Raw genomic sequence first — 25,997 nt, 5'->3', positions numbered from 1 at the left:
AACAAAAGTGGCAAAAGTCCGCGGTTGGTGCGCAGCAAACATTTGCTATTTGATGAACGAATCTGTGAATAAAATCCACTCACACTTTATCACTATGGTGCACTAATCCACCAGATATGGGTGGTGGGTGCGGCAAGACATTGAATGAAAACCTTAAACATTTTAAGCCAAAGTTCATGTGTAAACTCGGGAAAATTATAGGCACACATATGCACATATATAAAAACAGGGCAACGGCCAACGCAGTGTTATGTGTACAACTCAGCAGTTTCTTCATATACATGTGTACACGGTGCCGCATATGTACTTAAGTTTAAAAATAATTCAACCAAATTATTCCAGCATAAATTTATCATCTTGATGCTTAATGCATTATGCTCTGGCTGGCCAGCCATCTGGTGTGTAACATTTGCACTCCGTCCGTCCGAAGTTGTCACTATATTTACTTAAGTAATTCTATGAAAAAATTAGGATTTGTAATTTTTGTTGTTCTATGTGGGGGAGTGTATAGAAAAGTGATATTTTTGAAAATAATGTAGTTGGGTATATTAACTTATTTTAAAAATCGCAAAAATTGGGACAAATTTATCGTAGTGCTGCAAAGCCTCACCAAGTTGAATCATCAGTAGTATTGTTCGTAACGATTGAAAAAAAAAACAGTTTGACATGCAATGCAAAATATGTCATTCCTTTGTCCTTCCTTGTATAGTAACCGCTCCCTTTGGGGTGTTGATGGAGTTGCCGAACCTGATGTACTATATTGATTAAGCAAATTTTACTGTGTCTGTGTGTTGAAATAGAAATCTAATACTCAAAATTTTCTAGAACTCATTTAATTTCTCTCTTTTAGTTAGAATATTTCATACAGGGTAGGTTAGAATGATAGGAGTGCTTTTTTAAAATCAAAAGTTAATTGACTTGCCCTCATACATCTTCCTAAAAAGGAATAATTGATTTTCAGTACTGATGAAATGCACCATGTTTGAATATTAATGAATAAATCGATGTCCTGTTCTTTACGGCGATTCTTTAAAATACAATTAAGCCCAGACAAACATACTACCTGATTCCCTATCTGCGCTTCGAGGGAGATCTTAAGGCCACAATAGAGGTGGACGGTTAGAGAAAGGGTGCGCAAATGGCGGACGAGGCGATACATGTGTACACCGATGGTTCCAAAGTAGTGGAAGGAGTAGGGTCTGCGGTATACTGCGCTGATCCGGAAATAAGCAGATCATACAGGCTGCCGGATTACTGTAGCGTTTTCCAAGCGGAAATATTAGCCGTAACCAAAGCAGAAGAAACCCTGGAAGAGAATAGCTTAGCTGCAACCGTGTTAACTTTTATATTGACAGTCAAGCAGCAATTAAGGCAGTAATCTCGCATAGCACAGCATCTAAATGCGTGTTAGAGTGTAAGCAGTCTCTGGAGAGAATCGGGACAGGGAGAAGCATACATCTATATTGGGTACCAGGGCATATGGGACGAACTAGCTAAAAAGGGCGCATCCCTTGAAGCTTGCTCCGTAGACGTCCCAATTAGATTGGGCGAGATTATGCGAAGGCGAGAGGTGCACATGATCGACCAAGCGGGAAATGCGTGGGTTCAAGTGCGAGGCTGTAAAGTGTCGAAGATTATATCTAGGTCTTACAACCTTAGACTAACACAGTTCTTTCTATCATTAAAAAGAGAGGACTGTATACTCATGACGGGTATTCTGACTGGACACTGCCTTCTGGCGTCACATGCCTTTAAACTAGGCTTGGTCAGTGATAGCTGATGTAGGAAGTGCGGGTTGGAGGACGAAACGATCGAGCACGTTCTGTGCTCGTGCCCTGCACTTGCCAGGCTAAGACTCCAGCTATTAGGAGTGATACAGCTGTCAGATCTAGAAGCAGCAAGTGGGGTAAGTCCTAGGAAGCTTCTAGTATTTGCTAAGAGGACGGAGTTATTTTATAACATAGGTCCTGGCTTTTGAAAGGGTTTTTCAGTTTGGTCGTTAAAACAAACTTCTGATAACACTACGGACTCAATCAGTCCATGTGAGGTCCTCATGGACCGGCCAGGTCAACCTAACCTAGCCTAAGCCCAGACATTTTTGATCACTGCCCTGATCGGGTTCTAAGGGCAACAGTTAGTCTCTTTTTATGTTGTTGTTGGTGTTGTTGTAGCGATAAGGACACTCGCCGAAGGCCTTGGGGAGTGTTATCGAGTTGATGGTCCTGTGCCGGATGCAGATCCCGTACGTTCCGGTACCAAGATTTGTTATGACCACATGCGACCTTCTAGGCCATTCCGCCCTTCCGCCCCTGGATCCATGAGGAGTTCGGAGTCGTCAGAGCCTCGGCTGTTAATGGAGCAGGATTCAACACGGATAGGTGAGGTTGACAATTGGTTTTGTAGAAGCTATGTATTGCGCTGGCAACCTGAAAGTGCTGCGCTACACAAACCCCTTGAATTCGGTATTTTAGTCACCTCTTACGACAGGCATACCTGCCGCATGTGTTAGAATATCTCTTTTTGTAATGTATACTCCTTTGCTTCCTACCTATATCTATTTTTTATACAATGGCAGTAAAATGCCGTTAATTACAAGCACTGCAAAGCTTACAAAAATTTTTAAGTCATTTTACAAGTGGTAAATATCATTCAAATCACTGCGCAAAACCTGGACAAAAAATGGACGGATTAAAATATCTTTCTGAGGGGTCCGATATGGTAATTCATAAACGTCGTATATACCATACTCGTCATATTGCGACTTCTTTAGGTCTCTGGGCTGACAGCGTCTGTCGACTGGAGGATGTTTCATACGATGACATCGATAGATAATCAGATAAAAATAACAGACAAGATTGTGGAGGTTGAGTTTGGGAATTGGTTTTCTTGGATGCAGGGGCTCCTCATAGTGCCTGAGGAAATGCCAGGCCCGGCCGCTTCTAATAGTTGTTTTTTTGGATGTCCGGCTTTCTGAAAATTTAACAGAAACCTTTCAACTTTTCTTCGAATCGTTTTTAGCGTTTCTCGTCAACTGTTAATGGGCGGTTATTGCCGCATCATGATGTCCAGGTGTCATAAGTATACTACATTTGTCGCAGTTCTGGCTGCATGTTTTAGTAATCACATAGCTTCTTGTAGTTTCTTTTTAATCCGACGACCATACCGAAGACGCATATCGCATGAGCCGCTGGAAAATTGATTTACAAGTATGTAGTTAGCAGCGTGATGTTGTTGTTGTGACATTGTCCTTGCCCCAAGTGCTACCAGAGAGAGGCTTCCGTCCCCTAAATGGTCGCCAAGCCTAAAAATTACCCACTAGAAGAAGCTACAGGCCTGCCAAAATACTGCTCTCAGAATCGCCACGGGCTGTCTTCTTATGTCCCCAGAACATCATCTACATAATGAGGCGAGAATTCTTCCCATCAGGCAGAGAAATGAGATGCTAACCAAACAGTTCCTGTTGAATACCCAGAAATCTGGGCACCCCAACAGACATCTGATTGATGAGCCAACACCGCCTAGGGGCTTAGGGAGTCATCTCCGTAAGCATTTTGAGGAAATACGGCACCTGAGAACTCAGCCGTTTGAAGCAAAAAAACACAAGCAGGCCCTTGGTGAACTCCACAAACTTTATGCCAGGAATAGCCCAGTGAATCCAGTACTCAAATAACAGTACCCAAAACATGCGGAAGAGGAACGCATACACCCCAGGGAAACGCGAGTCACTCTAGCTCAACTTCGTTTTGGATACTGTAACAGGTTAAACTCTTACCTATCCAGAATCAACCCCGACATACAAAATGTGTCCCCACATGACACCAACCATCTGTTGTTGTTGTTGTAGCAACCCAGCAAGTTTCCTTGGATTCCCGTTAGAGGATATTGATGACAATTTGTGATCGGTCGCAGCTGTTAAGTGGGGCGAAGCACTGCTACAACAAAAACAACAACAAAGGCTTGACGATTTTATTGCGGCTTTGTACTTAGGATTCAATTGCGGTTGCATAAGTAAAACTCTGCTTAATCTGTCTCAATCCATCCATAAATCGACTGCTGAGTGGAATATCAAGTTATCGCGGGTGCCGTTTCGAACACACCTCTTAATAACGCCCTATTTCAGAATTTTTTTGAAAACTCTATCTCAGAATTTGTTTGAAAAATGCCCTATCTGAGCTTAAATTGAAAAGTTTGATAGATCGTTTTTGAAGAAAATTCTAAAATAGGATGTTTTTGTAAAGTATTTCCAAATACAGGGTTTTTCGTAATGGCAGCCGACGAAAAACATACAAACACCTGCTTTTTGTTCGAGTCCTGCCCATAACCTTTAGAAACAAAGGGTTTTATACAAATTTCGCAGCTCGTGAGTCTTTTCAATAGGGATAAACGAAGTTTAAATCTAGCGCCGATATCTGCTGTGAAGCTATTATCTCTGGCGTTCTAAGGATGTATGATCCCTTCATCCCTGACTGCCGCTTGTCAAAAATAGAACAATGTGCCAATACAATCTTATATTTGCACACATTATAGACAAAATTTAGCAAACTATTCGGGCAATTTTATTATCTTGAAATGTAATGAATGTGCTAGGTACTCCCGCATTGATTAGACATATAGAGATAAACTTTCATGAACATATGTGTGCATGCATATCGCGTTTCCTATTATCTGTTAATTACCACCACACATGTTTTTTTTTTTTATACGAACAGTATTTTGGAGGGCATTCACTGTGAAAGTACATATTTTTTAATTACAACTATTTTACTGTCGTCCTATCTTTAAGGTTGATTAGTAGGTACTTGGATTTTTGTTTTTATTTACTGGTTTTTTCTCCTTGGGTTTCGTCTACACTCTTCTACAGCTGATTTATAGTATACAAATGTATGTACATCGAATTTCGTGGTATGTATGTATGTACATATGTTTCGTCCTGAGCGCAAATAGTTTTTTTCCTTATCACAACATGCAGTGTACAGTATTGTGAAAACAATTTGTACCTCATTACTGAAAATATAAAGCGGCTGTTGTTGTTTTAGCGATAAGGACACTCCCCGAAGTTCTTGGAAGTGCTATCGATGTTGATAGTCCTTCGCCGGACGCAGACCCGGCAATTTCCGGTACATAGCCCGCCACAGCCTCGGTTGTCAATGAAACAGCATTCGCCACGGATAGGTGAGGTTGACAATTGGGTTTGGAGAAGCTATATATTGCGCTGGCAACCTGAAAGGTTTGCGCGACACAACCCCTTAAATCTATTTGATATTTTAGTCGCCTCTTACGACAGGCATACCTACCGCGGGTATATTCTAATCCCCAAACCCGCTGGGGGGGATAAAGCGGCTTAAGCTCTGCATTCACCATACTATCAGAGGTGTCCTATAGCTGCGCCGTTGGAGCTTGCCATGGTATGTACCCATGCTCTTCAAGATGCTCCTAATGGATTGAAAAATTCCAAGGTCTGGTACAGAAAGTTCTGCAAATTTACAAGTTTTTTAGTAATGATATAGTACACTTCAATTCATTATTTTTGAGTTAACGCTTCATGACATTTTTAAAAATTATTAGCTTCTGAAGTCAAGTCCTCAACAACGAGCAAAATTAATACGACCGAAACGATACGTAAAAAAATGTACGTTTGGCCGAATAATTCTAATGTTACTTACAAAAAGATTGCGAAACCCACAGGATCATCCTACGACACGGATGAACGAATAACGGTTTAGCGTTTTGAGGATGGTGGCTTAGTGAAGGACAAGTAGCGGCCCAAACGAGTTTGAAAATGGGCCTGAGAACGTTGCCATTTACCAGCTCCATTGCTTGCAGTCTGGGGAAGACATTCCTTAATCGGAATGAAACCATCCAGATAGAAAAGTTTGGCAGAAAAGTTCTGATTTGTCAAGTTATTTGTGAACGAGGGCATAAATTAACGTAATTTTTTAGGATGATATCCATAAAGCAGAATATTACGTGAAAGAGCGTCATCAAAAACATCTTCTACCATTCCTAAAAATAAAAAAAATAATACTTCAACTATATTTTGGCCCATTAAGAATGAGTTAGCAAACTGTCATAAACTACAAAAAAGTGAAGGGATTAAAGGGGTTGTGTAGCGCAATATATAGCTTCTCCAACCCAATTGTCAACCTCACCTTCGAGCGGCGAATCCCGTTTCACTAACAGACGAGGCTCTGGCGACCCCAAGCTCCTCATGGAACTTGGTGGTGGGAAGGGAGGGATGGCCTGAAGGTTTAATGTGGCCATATAAATCGTTCCCGAGATGGTCGGGCTAGCACCTTAATGGTGCTGTGTTACCGGAGCGTACCGGATCTGTATCCGGCAAAGGACCATCACATCGATAACACTCCCCAAAGCCTTCGGGGAGCAACCTTATCGCTACAACAACAGGCTTGTCTATCACACATAACTGCCTTTGAATTCTACTACGATCGGAGTAGATTTTACTATACGTTTAGAAATATAGTAACTATGTTAGCAGCTACCAGATTTTTTTAGGCATAAACATAAACATAACTTTGTATTCCCCAAAAGATTATAGACACAATTTTGCAGAAAACTTAATTTTTTGAGGAAATTTCTAGGAAAAATTTAGCAATAAAAATTTGGTACTTTTGTAATACAAGGAAATACTGGAAAATAGAGCTGCCGAAGAAGTGAGGTTATGTTGTTGACATCACCTTTATTATTTCATCATGATTTTGGCCGAACTTGGCTTTGTTGAAAGCAAAACTTTTGAAAATATAGAAAACGAACAAAATCCGTTTTTTAACTCTTCTCGAATTTTCGAACTTTTTCAAAAACGTTTTTGAAAATAGTTGACATAGTTTTAGTTACACAATTTACATTTGTTTTCTTTAACACGATAGCATACAAAAAGGAAAAAAATATAAAATACATATGTCAAAAAATGTGACTGCTATTTTCGTGTTCGTAACTGTGAGTGTGACGACAAGCTCTAATAATAATTTGTTTTGTTTTTTAATCGACCATTGATCCGTTGTTGGGAAAGCTTTTTCGTCATATGAATTTCTTCTAAAGAAAATATATATTTTTTTGCCCGATATTTTTGTGTACTTCGTTAGACTAAGTTAGATAAGATATACATATATTTATTTAAGAAATTTTTGAATTTTCTATACATACATACATATGCACTTTGTAATTTCCTTAATATTTCCATTTTTACTATTTTATCACAGCTGAACCAGTTCAGAAAATCGAAAGTCGTGAAGGCAGTGTCGAACGCAAAGGTAATTAAAAAATCATATTTCGAAATTACTGCACGCACATAAATCCGAAACATACTAACTAATGTACACACACGTACATGCATCATAATTTTTGCTCAAATATCATACAAATAATTTCACATTCCATTTTTTTGATTCACTTTTAATTGCAACGTGACGAAATTGGTCAAAAATAAATAAATAAAAAAATTATTAATAACGGAAAACAAATATAAAAAATTCGCACTTAATCCATTTTGTGCACCGCTCGCAGCGCCTTCTTCGAAATCAATGGATAATGAGAATGCTAATAGAACCACCTTGCATTGGTTTGCTCAAGTGGGTGGTGATTGTTCTGAGGCAGAAGGTAGTTGTTCGAAATTAATAAAATTACATACATATGTATATAATATCTAGCTGCATGCGTATGGATTTGAAAGGATTTTTAGCATTTTAGATTAATGTATGATTGCATCTTAAAAATTTTTTATAGAATTTATGGCTTCCATGTAAATGTGCAAACTTTTTTATAAGAAACGAATAAGTACGGCTAATTTAATACAGTGCATATTTGTCTACTATACCTTTTCCAGTTTAAGTTCAGAAATTTACAATTCAAGTTCAGAAAATTGCAACTCAAGTTCAGAAATTTACAATTCAAGTTCAGAAAATTGCAATTCAAGTTCAGAAATTTACAATTCAAATTCAGAAAATTACAATTCAAGTTCAGAAATTCCAATTTAAATTCAGAAAACTACAATTCAAGTTCAGAATTTTCATTTCAAGTTCAGAAAAATACAATTCAAGTTCAGAAAAATACAATTCAAGTTAAGAAAATTATATTTCAAGTTTAGAAAATTACAGTTCGAATTCAGAAATTTATAAGTAGGGTGTTAATTTTCAAAAGTTATTTTAATGAGTTAATTTTATACTTATATGTTACTTACGGAAGTGTTGATGCTTCGTTGACCATGTTGCCAAAATGGTGGCTTCGTTATAGTGTACCCCAAGTTTTCTTCAAGGTGTTTACATCCCTAGCCTTGAAATCAAATGGAGGATAATTCTTTCCAACAAGTGCATGATGGCGCTACGGTCAAGAAAGTACTTCAGTCGAAACAGCAGTTTTGAAGCAGTGGAAGGGAGAGACCTCCACAGAGTTGCGAAGGTGGAGTATCTCGCAAAATTGATTTAAACGAGTTAAGATGTCCAATGCTTCCTTAACACATAGATACCATCTTACATACCTTTATTTCCATTGGATGAAAAAAAAAAAAATACCCGACAAATTTTCTGAACTTGAATTGAAAATTCTGAACTTGAATTGTAATTTTCTGAACTTGAATTGCAATTTTCTGAATTTAAATTGTAATTTTCTTAACTTGAATTGGAAATTTCTGAATTTAAATTGGAAATTCTGAACTTGAATTCTAATTTTCTGAACAACTGGAAATACTACACGGCGCCGAATACTACACGGCGGTAATTTGTTTGCAATCATAGTTTATGTATTGTTTATTGCTATTGTGATGTGCGACTTTTTTGTAGAGCGACTGCTATGGAGGTTGAACTTGCCGGTCCGTGGGGACCTCACATAGACTGAATGATTCCTTAGTGTTACCAGATGTTTGCTCAACGACCAAACTGAAAACCCCTATCAGAAACTAGAACCTATGTTATAAAGTTACTTCGTCCTCTGGAAAATACTAGAAGCTTTTTAGCACCTATGCTACTTGTAATTTTGACCCAATTTTTCGCGCGCTTACTAAATTTAACAGACTCTCGAGGAGGTTTTTTTTTATTGATTTTTCTTTGTCGAGAATTAGTTTCAAGTCAACTTTGGAAGTGTACCTCTAATTTTAATTTGCAATATGTTATTTTTTATTTTTTACGCTATTCGTGTTATTAACGTTTTTCGTGTAGTTATAAGTTGATTATTAAGTTTTTAATTACTTTTGTATCTAGACTGTAAGATTATTTCTGATCATAGACTTAACAAACTAAAGAGAAACATAATTTAACAGCATGTGACGCGAATAGACAATTTCCACTCACCCATTATGAGCCTACGTTCCCCTTTTTTTCCAATCATAAGATTAACTTTGATATTCTCAGGTTGTAAGACCTGCACATCTTCGACACTCGTAGCCCCGCGCTTGGCTCCACGTTGTTCCTATTTGGTCGATTATGCACAACTTTCGCCTTCTTTTAATCTCGCCCAATCTGATTGGGACATCTACGGTAAAAGCTTCGTGGGATGGGCCTGTTTAGCTAACTTATCCACTTTTTTCAATTCCATCTATTTCCATACGCCCAGGTCCCAAATATAGATGTAGATATATATCTCCCTATTCCTTACACCTTAACACAGTTTCATATGTTATGCTATTAGGAACTTTTGCCTTAACACTATGCGACAAAATCAACTTGTTTTCTGGGTATTGGACCAAACCAACTTTTTTGAGGAGATTGAGGCTTAAGTATAAAAAGTTCTATCTCCGTTTTCTTAAGTTAGCCTCCATAAAATAGATATCGACTTTCGAAGTTCGAAATTTTATTTTTTTTGTTAACGCGTTTAGCAAATTAAAAAAGTAAAAATGTGGTCGTGGTCCGCTCTTTTCCCCTATTTGTAGGGTTGAATTCTTTTTTTGAGAAATTCAGTATAACAGCTATTATACGAGATGAAAAGTCAGAACTTCATATTTTTTTTTATATTTTCGAAGATCTGACTTTTTACCTCGTATAACAGCTGATATACAAAACTTTTCAAAGAAAAGAATTCAGCCATTCAAATGAAAGAAAAAGGCGGACCACGAACACATTTTTACTTTTTTAATTTGCTGAACGCGTAAACAAAAAAAAAAATAAAATTTCGAAATGTAGAATTTCGAACTTCGAAAGCCGATATCTATTTTTTGGAGGCTAACTTCCGAAAACGGAGATAGTACTTTGTCTACTTAAGCCCCAATCTCTACAAAAAAGTGGGTTTGGTCCAATACCCAGTCGGCTTTTGTTCAGTGTATTTGCTGCTTAACTGTAAATATAAAAATTAACGCGGCGGCAGATTATGCTACTTTTTCCAGTGTATTTACTGCTTTAATCTAATTCCGCGCCTGAAAAACACTACAGTGATCTAGCGGCTTGTAGGATTTGTTTAATTTCGGACCAGCGCACTATGCCGCAAACCCTACTCCTTTCATTACTTTGAAACCATCGGTCTACACGTGTATCGCCTCATCTGCAATTCGAGCGCCTTTGCGCCAACCTTCCATCTCTATTTTAGTTGTAGAAATCCAATCAAAGCGCATCTGTTCGTCCAATATTTGATTACGCTATTCTACTATGGCCGCATGGTCTGCGGTCAAGCTTCCCCTAAGCATTGAGTCTCGTTGTTGTTGATAACGCTATATTCTTCGTGGCGTTATGCTAAGCATTGATAGCCTGCATACCTCCTTAGTTTTTGGAAGAAGCTACTTTTTTGTGTGGCCGTCCACAAAACAAGCTTTCTATAGTAAAGGACGGGCTCTACAATCGAGCATATATTTACATATCGAGCATACATTTATTTATTTAAGTCGTATGAATTTTAATCCTTACAGACTATAACACAAAGAAAATTTAAAAAGTAGTATGCCTAAAAGTAATCGGTGTACTTAGAAAGCAGAATTCAAAATATTCACAAATTCAGATCTTTGTATAGAAAAGTCTAGAGCAGCGGAATTACTTATTAGAATAGCACGCGTAATGGGAGCATTACCAGCATAATTTGTTGTAAAATAATTGCAATGAAATGGAAAGGAATTTATGAGAGATCTCTGGGGAACATTAAATCGAATCCTTTCCAGCAAATAAGGGCAATGAATGTAGCCATTAATAATATTATACGTGAATCACAAGCACAGTATAGATCTACGAGTTTCCAAGGAGTTGAGGATTAAAAAGTAAAAGACGTGCAGAGTAGGAAGGAATCGGCTCCGAAAAGTTTAACGGCCGAAGGGCATATTTAAGGAAACTTTTTTGAATTCTCTCAATTCTACAAATGACCGTTTGGTTGCATGGTCTCGAAATGAAGACAGCATATTCAAGATGAGATCTAACGTATGACGTGTAGAGCAGCTTAAAGGTATAGGGGTCTGAGAATTTTGAGGCATTGCGCCGTACAAATCCGAGCATAGAATATGATTTCGATGTTACGTAGCTAATGTGAGTAATGAAAGAAAACCTTTTGTCGAAGGGTACACCCAGGTCTTTAATCTCATCAACACATTGAAGTTCATAGTTAGATATACTGTATTTTGTAGACAAAATGTCAGTTGATTTTGAATAAATAATTTGGAAACATGTATGGGTATTTAAAGAGAGACGGGAATTCTGGCACCATTGGTGAAGCTATATGGCATCTTCTGGAGATTTAATAGCTGAAAATATTTTTAAGTTATCTGCATGAAGTAAACACTTTGCAAACGAAAAACAACTGCTGATGTCATTAATAAATAATATAAATAAAAGTGGACCTAGTATACTTCCCTGGGGAACGCCAGAAATCGCAAGAAAAGGACTAGACATTTTCCAATCAATGGTAACAACGCAGTGTCTATTACTTAAATAAGAACGTATCCACAAAAGAAACGTAGAATGAAAACCGAGACAGCTTAATTTTTTTATCAGAACTGTGTGAGGAACTCTATCAAAAGCTTTGGAGAAATCAGTGTAAATGCAATCAACATGTAGTCCAGCAGAGAAGTATTCGCTAAAAACAGCAAGATTTGAAACCGTAGACCTATCAGCAACAAATCCGTGCTGGTGGGGGATATAAGGGATTTAACAGCAAACCTCAACTTGTCGTTCACAGCATGCTCAAAAATTTTAAAGATCGTGGACAGCTTGGATATTGGTCTATAGTTACGCACATCGTTCTTATTTCCACTTTTGAAAACGGGCGTAATCGAGCTGAGCTTCCAGTCATCGATGAACGTCCCAAAACGTCGCTCTAAATATCAAATGAAAGAGAGAGGGCAATATACCCCACGTACATCCCAGCATTCTTTTACATTCATAAAGTGCCGTCAAGGTCTTCTTCACTCTTTACTCCACGTTGAGCTTTCACGCCACTTACTGCCTAAAATGATTCCTAGATTTTTTGTACACGGTCTCTGCTGTAGGGGTCACCCCTTCTCTGAAGGGAGAACAACAATCCCAAAAAAATTCAGATATAATTTCGATATTATCCTAACCAACAATACCCAAACTGTCCCGAAAACAATTTCCAAATGCATTCCGAACATTCACAAAAACATTGCAAATAGTCTCACGAAGTTTTGGGAAACAAGCACAAAATTATACCTTCAAAACTCGGAAATAAAGTTTTAACCCAATGGTCCCCAGAATCAAAACTGCGGCTGTGTGAGTAAAACTAAAATCATCTTATTGGTAGTGGTTTAGTTGTTGATGAAAAACCAATGAGGTAGGCACGCATGTTTGATAGCACACAAAAAGTAATTCGTAAATATGCCATACAAATACTACTTTATTGCATGAGTCTAAGGAAAAATTTAAACAAAATAAATTGCTAACATTAAACCATGAACACATTCTGCACATGAGCGTTTGTTCGCAAAATATCTTTTCGCAAATGCGCAAATAAACAATAGCCTCATCCGATATTGCTACTCTGCTTGTTCAGTGACAACTAAAGATGAATAAAGACCAAAGAGAATAATAATACGCGTGAAGTGGCGCCAATAACTATTTCACTAAATGAGGACCGCTGTTTTAGAACAACTCCAATGATTACAAAATAATCTCTTTATGCTCCTTAAAAAAATTCCGAAATTGTCTATTAGACATTGACCTGAAATACTCCTCAATTTGATCGCAAAAATTACTCCGAAATTATACCGACAACAATCTCAAATGATCCGGAAATAGCTCAAATACAATTTTAAAATTAACCCGAAAAAAATCCCGAACCTATTCAGAAATTCTGCAATATGGCCGAAATCGATCGCAGAAACCATTTTGAAATTATTCCAAACAATTCTGAAATGGTCTTGAAGTAGACCCGAAAACAATCTCAAATAATGCAAAGATAGTTCAGATCCCAATTTGAATTTAACCCGAAAACCATCCCGAAACTGTTCAGAAATTCCGAAATAAATTAGGAAATCGTTTTCGTTTTTCGTAGCGAAGTGATGCCGAAAACATTCCAGCAATATTTCAGTATGCTTCGGTAAAATCTTATTTCAAGTAAGTTGTGCCTTTGGCTTAATGGCACCCTCAGCGCTTGATCAACCCTTTTTAAATATCATGACCGCTCCATTGCATCTATTGTTTCCTACAAAAACAAAAATTCCTTTACATACTTACGTCATACATTAATGCATCGATTTTTATTCATAAATAAATTCCTATATACGCAGTTTCGTGAACTTTCTAGGCATAGACTGCCAATAATTATATTTAAGTTTAAATGTACATATCGTCAATTGATTTTTCGCCATTTCGACTTTTCCATTTGGGCTTCACTTTGTCAAAAACCAACATTACCACTACATAGTAGGAATGTATAGAGGTTTTTATAACTGAAAAATAACAATTCTTATGTACTTAGTACATTTGTAAGAAAATGTGTTATACATGCTCTGCTTCTCATGTAATCTGCAAAAATTTACTTAAGCGGCCAATTAAAAATCCGACCTAAATTTCATGGAAAATATTTGTTATTGCGATGATGCAAGCATATCTAGAATCACATTTAAACAGGAATCCGCGGACATAAAACTTAGTAAAGCCCGACTTCTAATAAGTACAAAAGCCCACTTACAGTGGGTAATATTCAAAAATGATGACCTAGAATAAAAAAAGTTTGGATGGGGTATACATTTTTTACAAGTTGTGCTATTAAAATACAGCCAAACTTACCCCCAAATTTCTAACCGAGGAGTAAGAAGTAAAAGGTAAGAATAGTAAATTAGATCATTCTGGTTTTTAACAATTTTGTTCAGGAAATATCAATACCGAAGTGATCTCGAAGCTATGCCGAAGTTATAATGATAAAAATTTGGAAATTAAACTGAAAACATTTTGCCACATAAGATCAGCTGATTACGCAAGTTTCATCAGTTGTATCATTATTAATCAAATTTGAAATGGCTACAATCTCAACGACGCACAGTGTTTCGTGTAGAACAAGCTAGCTGAACAAAATTATTTTATGAGATTTTCCGTTTCATATGCAGTCATTTATTACAATTACGTAATTTTTTTCAGCCATATGTTCTTTTTTTATTTTTACCAAAATTTTACTTCATATGCATACATTTGCTTATTTCATATACAGTAACTCATGTGAATAAGTGACATAGATCCAAAAAAATTTAAAGGACTTAAGAATATTACTTTATTGTACTTAAATTGAATGGAATACAAATCTCAATACTCTAAAAAATTCTAAAAATTCGGAATTTTTTATGAAAATTCGTCGAATAATTTAAATATAATTTAGTTTTTGTTATAGATCGTGAAAAATTTTCTTATGGGAAATTAGTTAAAATAAATTTGCGAAAGCGAAAATTGTAAGAATTATCCAAAAAGGGTTGTCTACTTATTTATGTGAGTGACTGTACATATGTACATACATATTTTGTATTTATTTGTGTATTTATCCTGGCACTACAATTTTTACAGAATTATTTTATAGTACCAGTCAGGAATGTAAAAGTGAATTACAATAATAATAATAACAATGTAAATAATTAAATTATGTGAAAATTACTTATTACAAAAACTTAAAAGTAAAGTATCATACAAAGTAGAAAAGACAATAGATTTAAATTGAATAAAATCTGATCCAACAAAAAGTTATAGGGTAGGTTATCTTTTATAATTATGTTATTATTCGCTATCATCACTTTCATTGGATGAGTCACTAGTGGAATAGTCATGAACATCAACAACACTACTGTGAAAGCTTGAAACAACTGGGGTATTTATTGACTCCTCAACATTATCGGGGGACAGTAAATTTAAGACTTCTGAAGTCAGACTTTTAAATTTTTTCTTAGGTATCTCCCTAAAACTGTTAACTAAATGATCCGATGTTATAAGCAACATATTCATAAGATCTCTATTCGTGGCTTCACGCGACTGCTTTTGTGTGTTATCAGCCCTGAATCGTCTCAAATCTTTTTAACGGGCTTCCTGTGCTTCCTCGGAAAGTTGACCAATAGGTAAAACTGCTGATTTTATAATATCAGTACTATGCACTAAGAATTTATGAACTGTAACAGGCATATTAAACCATGGATAGAGATCTATGTATAGTTTTTTAGTCTCGACCGCAAATTTTTCAAATTTTTGGATATTTATATTGTACCCAGATGCTAATGCGCGAAGGAGAGTGTCGAATCTTTTGATAAGCGTTACATCCAATCCCGTAATCTCAGCACTAGCCTCAGAATTTTCGAAAAACCTAAGAGCAGTGTTGCCGTCATTGGTATTGCCGAAACCTGGTTTTGGTTTATCTTCATCAATCCAGTGTATGTACCTGTTTTTATGCCTTGGTGACTGGTGCGGTAGGTTGTGGCAGGTTGAAGTCAATGATCTTCGCCTTTTTGCTTTTGGTGTGATCTTGTTGACCTTGCTCGTTTATTTTTGTATGTTTTATGGCTACGTGTTTGTTCCCTGTACCAGGGAATTGGTTTTGCCGTTTGTAGATCAGCTTTAAAGGTTCAAATATAGGCGTCGGAGCTGGTACGTACATACATCCTATTTGATATGTAGAGATAAAAAACCTACAAAAAAAAAAAAAAATTAAAAATAGATGTGCAAAGGATTCGCAATGGTTTTTTCTTTCGACTATTAGAGAATACTTGCGACTATAACATATGTAAAATTTAGCCCGGATGTCCGCGGATGTATGTAACTTTTTTGTTCCTAAAGTTAAAAATATAGAGAAAAAATACCTTCTTAATAACGGAATGTTAAATATATTGAAAATACTCTTATCACGAAAGAATTACTATTAAACAATTTTACTTACCTTCGAGCTTAGAATCCATCAAAAAAATTATGTAAAAGTGTTCACTTAAAAGAAATATGAATCTTAATATTCAACAAGAATTTTGCAAATTAATCAATGCATTTTACGGCCACTCCTGCTTTCTTACTTCAATTACTCAATATATATGAGCAAAAATATCAAAAAAAAGCAAAAACCCCGTTATTTTGTTTGTTTTCTTTCATTTCTCATTACACTTTTCTTGGAATAAGAACTTTGTTTTTGTCCAGCTAGCTTGTTCTACACGAAACACTGTGCGACGTTGACATTATGACCATCAGAACCGGATTAACAAGTAGGCAGAATAGGCAGTTGCCTGGGGCCCCCGAAAAATGAAAGAGACTTCTAAAATTTTCTTACAAACATAAAATATAATCATAACTGAAAATAAATTTTACTCAAATAAATAAAACTCAATTGACTGCATTCAAAAGGCGACGACCGACAAGCTAGACAAGGTTCCTAAAAAGGAAATATCGGACGCATTTGACAAATTGTATGAGCGTGCAAAGAAGTGTATCGATGTGAAAGACTACCTCAGGGTAGTATCCTTGGGCCGCTCTTGCTCGGTCTCTTTATCAATGACATTGGTGCTTGCTTTCAGTTTTCCAATTTTCTACTTTATGCTGATGACCTGAAGATCTTTCGTAGGATTGATAGTCCTTCAGATGTTTTCCTTTTGCAGCGTGACCTGAATAGTCTAGTTGATTGGTGTAATACTAACATGCTCTACCTAAACGTTAAAAAATGTTTTCACATGTCTTTCTCGAAGTAATAATTTGGTCTCACATTTCTATTTAGAAAGTAGTCTCTTGAATGCAGTCAATGAATTTGTTGACCTTGGTGTTGTATTTGATACTAATTTTTCTTTTGTTAATCATATCTGTTATGTTCTTCCGAAAGCTTATAGAAACCTTGCTCTCCTGCGTCGTTATGCTAAGGACTTTAAGGATCCCTATACCAGGAAGACTATATATTTCCTTGGCTCGCTCAAAGCTCGAGTGTGCTTCTATTATTTGGAACCCTATTTACAGCTGTCATGCGGCTAGAATTGAAAGGGTTCAAAGGAAATTTGTTCGGTTTGGACTTGAATCTCTTCATTTCGAGGATCCGCTGCCTTCTTATGTGTCTCGGAGTACGTTGACTAACCTACAACCCCTGTACTCTAGAAGAACCCTGCACGGGTTTATGTTCGTGTTTGATCTCGTGGCAGGTTTGGTAAACTGCCCTGACCTGCTCGGGAAAATCACGTTCAATGTGCCCAGTAGATTACTTCGTTTTTCCCTACCTTTTTATGTGGCCTCTTTCAGAGTGAACTATGTATTTTTCGATCCTATTCTTCGCTCTCTAGCAGAATTCAATAAACTTTCGAGATGGCTAAATATTGATTTCTCTCAGTCGAGGGAGGTCCTCAGGTCCCAAATACTTTTGCATTTACATTTAGATATTTAGTTTAATTTTTTTTCTATTATGCATATATTTTCTTTAGCTATTATCAATGCATATTGTAATTTTTTACTTTTTTTTTTATAATTTCTATATCTAGTCTGTAAGTTGTAAATCATAGACTGAATATGAATGAATGAATGAATGAAAGGAGAGTAAATTGAATAATAAAAAAGGTTTATAACTTTTCTTCAGTTGGAAGCTCATGTTGGTGAAAGTCTAACTAATCAAACTTTAAAGTTTCTTACTGAAGTTTAGATATTCAAATTGTAGAGGACATCAATATGACAACGCATTAGACATGTCCGGAAAGTATAAAGGTGTGCAAGCAAGAATATTGAGTTTGAATGAGAATGCGATCTATGTTCCCTGTTCCGCGCATTCCCTTAATTTGGTTGGAGAGCATGCTGTGAAGTGCTGTTTTTATGCAGTAGATTTTTTTGCCATTATGCAGACATATAATTTTTTTTCCGCTTCCACCTATCGTTGGGGCGTATTAAAAAATAAAATAAACAATGAGAAGACTTTGAAGACGTTGTTAACTACACGCGGGGAAGCACATTCGAATGCGACGAATTCAGTTTACGATTCATTAGATATCATATTAGAGGCTCTAGAAATCATTGTTGGTGTTGTTGTAACGATAAGGACACTCTCCGAAGGCCTTGTCCTTTGCCGGATGCCGATTCGGTACGTTCCGTTACCAAGCCCGACCATCTCGGGAACGATTTCTTATAACCCCATGCGACCATCTTGGCCATACCGCGCTCCCACTCCTTAGATGAGGTTGACAATTGGGTTTGGAGAAACTATATATTGCGCTGGCAACGTGAAAGGGTTGCGCTAACAACCCTTTGAATGTGGTATTTTAGTCGCCTCTTACGACAGGCATACCTACCGCGGGTATATTCTGACCCTCTAACCCGCTGGGGAGTAAATCATTGCTGATGATGAATCACCAAATACGACGTGTATCGCGAATAAAATGCAAAAATTCCAATTTGGTTTCATGTTGATTTTATGGAACTATATTTTGACTGCTATGAGTTCAGTGAGTAAGTCATTGCAAAGTGAAAAAGCAGATTTGCAAATGTGTGGTAGTTTCATTCCGTGAAAAGTTCAATGATTTCGAGGAAAAAACAAAACAATTATTACCTGGTGTAGGTTATACAGAAATCGTAAAACGTACTCGTCGTAGAAAAAACCAACCTAATGACGGAAATGCTCCAGAAGTCCAGAAGTAGAATTTTCGCCTCGCGATGATTTTAGCTGAAGGTTTCCTCGAAATCATCGACAATGTTCAGAGTGAAGTATATGGAAGTTCCAGAGAGATTTGCATTTCTCATCAACCTTTCTCTAAGTGATGGAGACCTCCACGAAGATATAAATAACTTAGTTCGTTTTTATTCGAGAGATTTGAGAGATTTAGAAGAATTTTTCATTGAAATGAAACAATTCCAAAGTTACGTGAGCTCCAGATACACTGATGCACAAAAAACTCATAGCCATTTGTATAAGATTCTAATGGAAGATCAATTAGCTGAAGTATTTCCTAACACTGAAATAGCTCTTCGGATTTTTTTAACTTAATGATCACAAATTGTTCTGCCGAACGATCCTCGCAATTAAAAACAATCAAAGCTGATGAAAGAGCTACAACGCGACAAGAGCGACTCCAGATGTTAGGTATACTTTGCATTGAGTCAGATTTATTGAACAAAATCGATATTGATGATATAATTGATGAATTTGCCGAAAACAAATGTAGAAAACGGCATGTTTAAAATGTAGATAGTAATTTTATTGATATTATTACATTGTGACAATAAAATTTTTATGAAAGATATAAGTTTGTATTTTTTAATCGAAAAAAAGAAGGGAACGATCGTGAAAAAGGGCCCCCAAATTGATGGTTGCCTAGGGCCCCGTTAAGGGTTAATCCGGCCCTGATGACCATCTTGTTTTTCATACTGGTCATAAAGTCAATATTCATCTGCTGTATTTTTTTCTATATTTAGTTCGCATTTTTGTAAAAAAACGGTTGAAAAATCTCATGATTTTTATTTGAAGCTTCTGGCTACATCGGTGAGGTTTCTTCGAAATAAGACGAACAGCAACTAAACGTCGAACCCATCCTGCGGACGTTTTCCTGTTTTTTTTTTTTTTTTGCTGATTCTAAATTGATGTATATGGTTATGATATTTTTCCCGAAATGGTCACAAGGTCAAACGGAAATTTCCTAAATGACCATAAAATCAAATTAAGAAGGGCGTTAAGTCAATTGAGCTTGTGACTATATGAAGTGGTTATAAAGCCAATTAATCTTATGGCCACTTGAAGTTTTCGTTGACTTTATGTCCCCCACGATTAATCCATTAGGCAAGTTTCATCAGAATGGGCTCTCATACTTCAGATTGGGCGTATTTTACCTTAAAACCTCAAAATCAAAGTTAATTTAACAAATGTGAACGGAATTTCTTTCATTTGGTCCCATTGGCGCATACCTTCTATATACATATACATACACACTTCACTTGTATACAGTTGTAAATATATTTACACACTTGAGCTTATAATAAGTATGTACAAAAATGTATAAATTTATTAGCGTATAAGAACGAATATGCATAGCAAGACTCTGTTGCCGGTCGAATAGTCCATACAGACGTGTTCCTTCCTTTCCCAACCTTTGTGATGTGTATGCATGTGTAATACGTCAGCTTCAATGGCGGCGTACCTATCAAATATTGACTTGACAAGCACAAGGTGAAACGCATAATTTTTACCGGCAAATGACACAAAAATATAAGTACATAATACAAAATTGCGAATACGAAACAAAGAGATTAAATAAAAATTTTTTGCGACAAATCTGCGATATGAAAGTAAAGTTGAATGCCTTTATGGATTTGTAAAATTACTTTGTATTTATACAAAGATATACATACATATGTATGTACATAGATATGCTAGTGATCCAACTGCTAGCTGATGTATTCTACACTCGGCTGGCGCACTTGCTTTCTTTGAGCAAATTTTGATCTGATATGGTTATACAAAATCCCACAACGCTGTTCAGTTTCATTTGATTGAATGGGTGGGGTGACATAAGGTCAACGGTGAAGAAAAGGTCAATTGACGTTATGACCACTTCAACCTGAAGATAGATTGTCATTATGGCCACTATAAGCAATTAAAGATCAGCAGCTCAGTTGAATTTATTCCTCTTATTTCAAAGGAATTCTCACTGTCCCAGCTTACAATAAATAGCGGTGCATGCCCTATTGGGTCTCAGGGTGTATGGGAATGAAAAAGGGTGCATCCCTCGAACCTTGTACCGTAGATGTCCCAATAAGATTGGGCGAGATTAAGAGAAGGCGACAGTTACTCATGATGGACCAAGCACGAAGAGCGTGTGCCCAAGCGCGGGGCTGTAAAGTGTCGAAGATTATGCGCAGCGCTTACCAGCTTAGACAAACAAAGTTGCTCTTATTATTGAAAAGAGTGGACTGTAGGCTCATATTCTGACTGGACACTGCCTTTTGGCGTCCCATGCTTTTAAACTAGGCCTAAGCAGATGTAGGAAGTGTGGGTTGGAGAAGGAGGTTTTGTGCTCGTACCTTGCGCTTGTCAAGCTATAAGATCTAGAAGCTGCAAATGCCATAGGCCGTAGAAAGCTTCAAGTGTTTGCCAAGATTACGGAGCTATTTTATAACATATGTCCTGGTTTTTTGTACGTTTTCAGTTTGGTCGTTAAACAAACTTCTGACAATGGACTCATTCAGTCTATGTGAGTTCCCAATGACCGACAAGTTCCGCCTAACCTAGCCCTATTCCTAATTTTCATTAACTTTCTTTTGAAAAAGTTATTCTTATTTTAAAGAAATCCACGCTGGAGCAGTATTAAAGCCGATTTTTCACTAAAACGAGGCCGGAATATGGTCTAGGGTCTCAGGCGAAAATTTGGAATAAAAAGACTCGCAGCCCCCAAAAACCGAACACCTGGGAGCCTTGTTTGTGATGCGTAGTACGAAAGCTATCCAAAAAAGGAAAAGAAACAGTACCTGGGTTGTATTTGCAGCATCTGCCAGTTACCTGCTTCTTGTCTCTTGAAGTGTTTCTAGACAGATGTGTACGCCATATATAGAGGGGCCAAACTGCTCCAAGACAGTGCAGTCTAAGAGGGAAATTTACGATCTTCGTTGACAGCCAGGATGTGTTAAAGGCATGAGAATCGTTGCTGGCACCCATAGCTCAACCCAATATCTCAATTTGTTGGTTCCCTGGCCACATCTATGTCGATAGGAATGAATTTGTTGATGAAATGGCCAGGAAGGGACCGAAAGATATAAACCCAGCAGACAGCTCCGTACGACCACCACTGAACTATTTCCCGAGAAATACACTATTAGAGCAATGAACTTGATGTCGATCAACCGGAATTATTGGGAGGTCTCATAGTCCTTATGACCATGTTTGAATAGAAAAGGAACTAGCATCCCTCTCAAAGTGAACGGCTTAAGAATGTCATCCAAGGTCACCGTGCTATTAAACCGATGCTTCAACGAAGGCGGACAGCAGTAAGCTTCCCCTGCAGAAGCTGTGAACTTGAGGAGGAAGGGGTGTAGAATCATCAAATTCTTTGGCGATGTCCGGAACTACCAGCAAGACGACTCAGTATTCTGGATGTCTCGCAGTGTTTAGTACATAGGATCTTTATCGCCTACTTAAGTTTATATGGGAAAGCAAATGGTTTGTTGAAGACAAATTAGGAAGTATCTGGTTGGACGAATAAGCCACAACCTGGCACTCACCAAGGGCATTGACAGTGGACAAAAATATCAAAGGGCGAAATTGTGGGAAGCTCGCATGCACGCGCTCTAAACATAACTTAACCAAGGATATATAATTGTTCCAATTATCCTATCTGTGGCTTTCTCAAGATTTTTATAGAGGAAGGGGTTGCCACAAAGGGAAGTGACGCGCAACTCGATCCCCCCAGCGGGTTAGGGGGTCAGAATATACCCGCGGTAGGTATGCCTGTCGTAAGAGGCGACTAAAATGCCAGATTCAAGGGGCTGTGTAGCGCAACCCTTCAGGTTGCCAACGCAATATATAGCTTCTCCAAACCCAATTGTCAACCTCACCTATCCGCGGCGAATCCTGTTTCACTAACAGACGAGGCTCTGGCGACCCCAAGCTCCTCAAGGAACTTGGGGTGGGGAGGGAGGGACGGCCTGAAGGTTTAACGTGGCCACATAAATCGTTCCCAAGATGGTCGGGCTAGCACTTTAATGATGCTGTGTTACCGGAGCGTACCGGATCTGTATCCGGCAAAGGACCATCACATCGATAACACTCCCCAAAGCCTTCGGGGAGCAACCTTATCGCTACTACAACAACAACAACAACGCGCAACTCGATAGCCTATCCACGGATATCACGCCTATCACCTCTTAATATAATTTTATATATAATTTAGAAGTTTCGACGTGGTCAAATTCAACCTTTCGCACGCTAGTAGGGCTGGTATGTATATAGCTGTGCTATTATTCAAGCATACCGGATTCATACCCCTAAGGGTATTCAAGAGGGAAATTTTAATGCTAACAGTGGCTTGCTAGGCCATGTTGTGAGAATGGATAGCAGATACAGCTTTTTCGGAACCGGATATTTGATTGAAATCGATTACTGTTTCGGACCGCATACCTTTTGGGGATCGGAAATTTCTTTGAACCAACTACGTTTTCGGAACTGGGTACTTATGGGCACTACTTTTCCGGGTCCTGTTACCTTATGGAGACCGGGCACTTTCAACATTGGCTTCTTGTCAGGACCCCGTTTCTTTTTTGAGTTTGGTTACTCTTTTGGAATCGGTAACTTTTTCGGCATCAGCTACATTTTACAAACAAATAGTTCCAGAACAAGTACCTAAATTATCCCGTAAGTGTCCTGGATCCAATTGTCTGAAAACTACGATTTGGGCCAAAAATGAAACCTGTCTCAAGCAACTCTGACGCTACTTCACTGTAAACTTTTATAATAAATTTTAAGGACACAAATCGGCCATAATGTATAGGTACCGCTTGTTAGATTAGGGTATGACGCGTCTTCTTGTTTTTTTTTTTTTTTTTAATCAAAGTAACGCCACTGTAGGCTAAGCAAACAATGCGTGGAAAATCAATCACCTGTGGCAAATTATACGTCTAACTTGCTAGCTTACACAGACTTAAAGCAAACATTTCCAAATATACTATATTAGATCGTTTCACATCTTTATATTTTTATTCGAAACATCTATAAAATCTATATTTTGATTGTAAAAATCGACCTCGGAAAAAGATACCTTATGCATTTAAAGAGCTCTCTTTATAGGTTTGAATGTTGAAAACGCACTATGCAATCCACCTAAATCGAACTTTTTGAGTAAAGACAAAAAAAATTGTTTAGACGATCCAATTTACCTAAAAACCCACAAAGCCACGAATTGGTAAACAAGTGAAATGTTGTGACTTTCATATCGAATTTGCAAAGTGAACCTGAACCGAGTAACCAAGCTGACCTCTCTGCATAGAGTTTGAAAATACATAGAAATAATACACACATCTTCCATTTAAATCTGATATTTTAGCAGACGGTTTTGTTTTTTTCTCACTTAATATACCACTTAGCATGACACATGCAAATTAAATGTGCATGTATTGGGTATCCCAGCGAACATACGAAGTCTGGTCTATCTGCATAATTTTAAAAGAATTTGGATCGGGCTTTTCGGTGTTGGCGCTTAAACCAACGTCGAAGGTACATCATTAAGGAGCTGGTCCCTCAGAAAGCTGATTTTGATGACTTAAACGTTATTTGCACGCGTCGACGTTACGAAATCTGTAGATAAAAGCACGTCGTAGGGCGGGGTATTATCGCGCAATAAATACGATTTTTATACGTGCTTTACACACAGTATATTAACTTTGATAACAAACGGTTGATAGTAACGGCATAAACGAATCGAGATAAATAAGACTTCCATGTATAAAAAAGGAATTGTTTTTAGCTATGTCCGTTCGTCCGTGGGTCTGTCCGTCCGTTTGTGTGTGCACACGATAACTTGAGTAAATATTGAGATATCGTATTAAAATTTGGCACATGGGTTCCTTGGCATTCTTTTCCCATCGCTATTTAAATATAGCGAAATCGGATGATAACCACGCCCACTTTTTACATACTATATAACATTTTGGGAAACACAAAATACCTGATTATTTACTAATTAATACACTTAGAAAGCTGAAATTTGACGTGTGGACTGATATTGAGACTTGGTAAAAAAAATTTTTTAATGGGAGTAGCGCCACCCACTTGTGATAAAATCAATGTTACAAATATCATTAATCAAACACTACAATTCGACAGAAAGGTTGCCTATACTATAAAGAATGCTTCGAAGAAAAATTAACGAAATCGGTTAAGGGCCACGCCCACTTTTATATAAAAGATTTTTAAAAGGGTCGTGGATAAATAAAATAAACTATATCTTAGCAAAAAAGAGTTTTATATCAATGGTGATTCATTTCCCAAGTGGAATTATAACAAGAAAAAGGGGAAAACTAAAAAAATTTAAAAAGGGCGTGGCACCGCACCTTTTATGACCAAGCAATTTTCTGTTTCGGGAACCATAACTCGAAGAAAAATTGGGACCACGCCCACATTTATAAAAAAAGACTTAAAAGGGTAGTAGACGAATATAATAAGCTATACCTTTGCGAAGAAGAACTTAGTGTCAATGGTATTTTACTTTCAGTGGAATTATAGCAAAAAGTTAGAAAATATTAAAATTTTTGAAAATGGGCGTGGCACTGTACCTTTTTTGACTAAGCCATTTCCTGTTTCGGGAGGCATAAGTCGAAGAAAAATTAACATATCGTAATAAAATTAGGAATACATACTTTCCTTATAGCAGGAATTATTTTTAGTAAAAATGGACGGTATCGGTTAAAGACCACGCCAACTTGTATATAAAAGAGGCCTAAAAGGGTCGTAGACTACAGTAATAAACTATATCTTAGCGAAAAATAGTTTTGTATCGACGATATGTCACTTAACAAGTTTTATTGTAAGAGGAAATTGAGAGACATTTTTTTAAGGGGGAGGGGGGTGCCACGCCCCTATTCCGATCAAGCATTACACAACATTTCTAGAGCCTCAAAAAATATAATTCCTTCGTAACAAAATTCGAAAAAGTAATTTATTTC

The 25,997-nt window shown here is 37.2% G+C and overlaps 2 protein-coding genes across 10 annotated transcripts in view; one reads left to right on the top strand and one right to left on the bottom strand.

Moving 5' to 3' along the window:
* Positions 1 to 25,997, bottom strand: part of LOC137253109 (uncharacterized) — a 486,773-nt gene that overhangs the window by 2,665 nt on the left and 458,111 nt on the right. The window lies entirely within an intron of this gene.
* Positions 1 to 25,997, top strand: part of ens (ensconsin) — an 80,120-nt gene that overhangs the window by 304 nt on the left and 53,819 nt on the right. For all 9 annotated transcript variants that reach the window (XM_067789479.1, XM_067789481.1, XM_067789478.1 and 6 more), the window contains exon 2: positions 7,218 to 7,268. In XM_067789479.1, coding sequence (XP_067645580.1) covers positions 7,218 to 7,268 — 51 coding nt within the window. The remainder of the gene's footprint in view (positions 1 to 7,217; positions 7,269 to 25,997) is intronic.

The sequence above is a fragment of the Eurosta solidaginis genome, chromosome 5, assembly GCF_040869045.1.
Source record: "Eurosta solidaginis isolate ZX-2024a chromosome 5, ASM4086904v1, whole genome shotgun sequence".
Lineage (NCBI taxonomy): Eukaryota > Metazoa > Arthropoda > Insecta > Diptera > Tephritidae > Eurosta > Eurosta solidaginis.
This window is presented reverse-complemented; position numbering and strand designations above follow the sequence as displayed.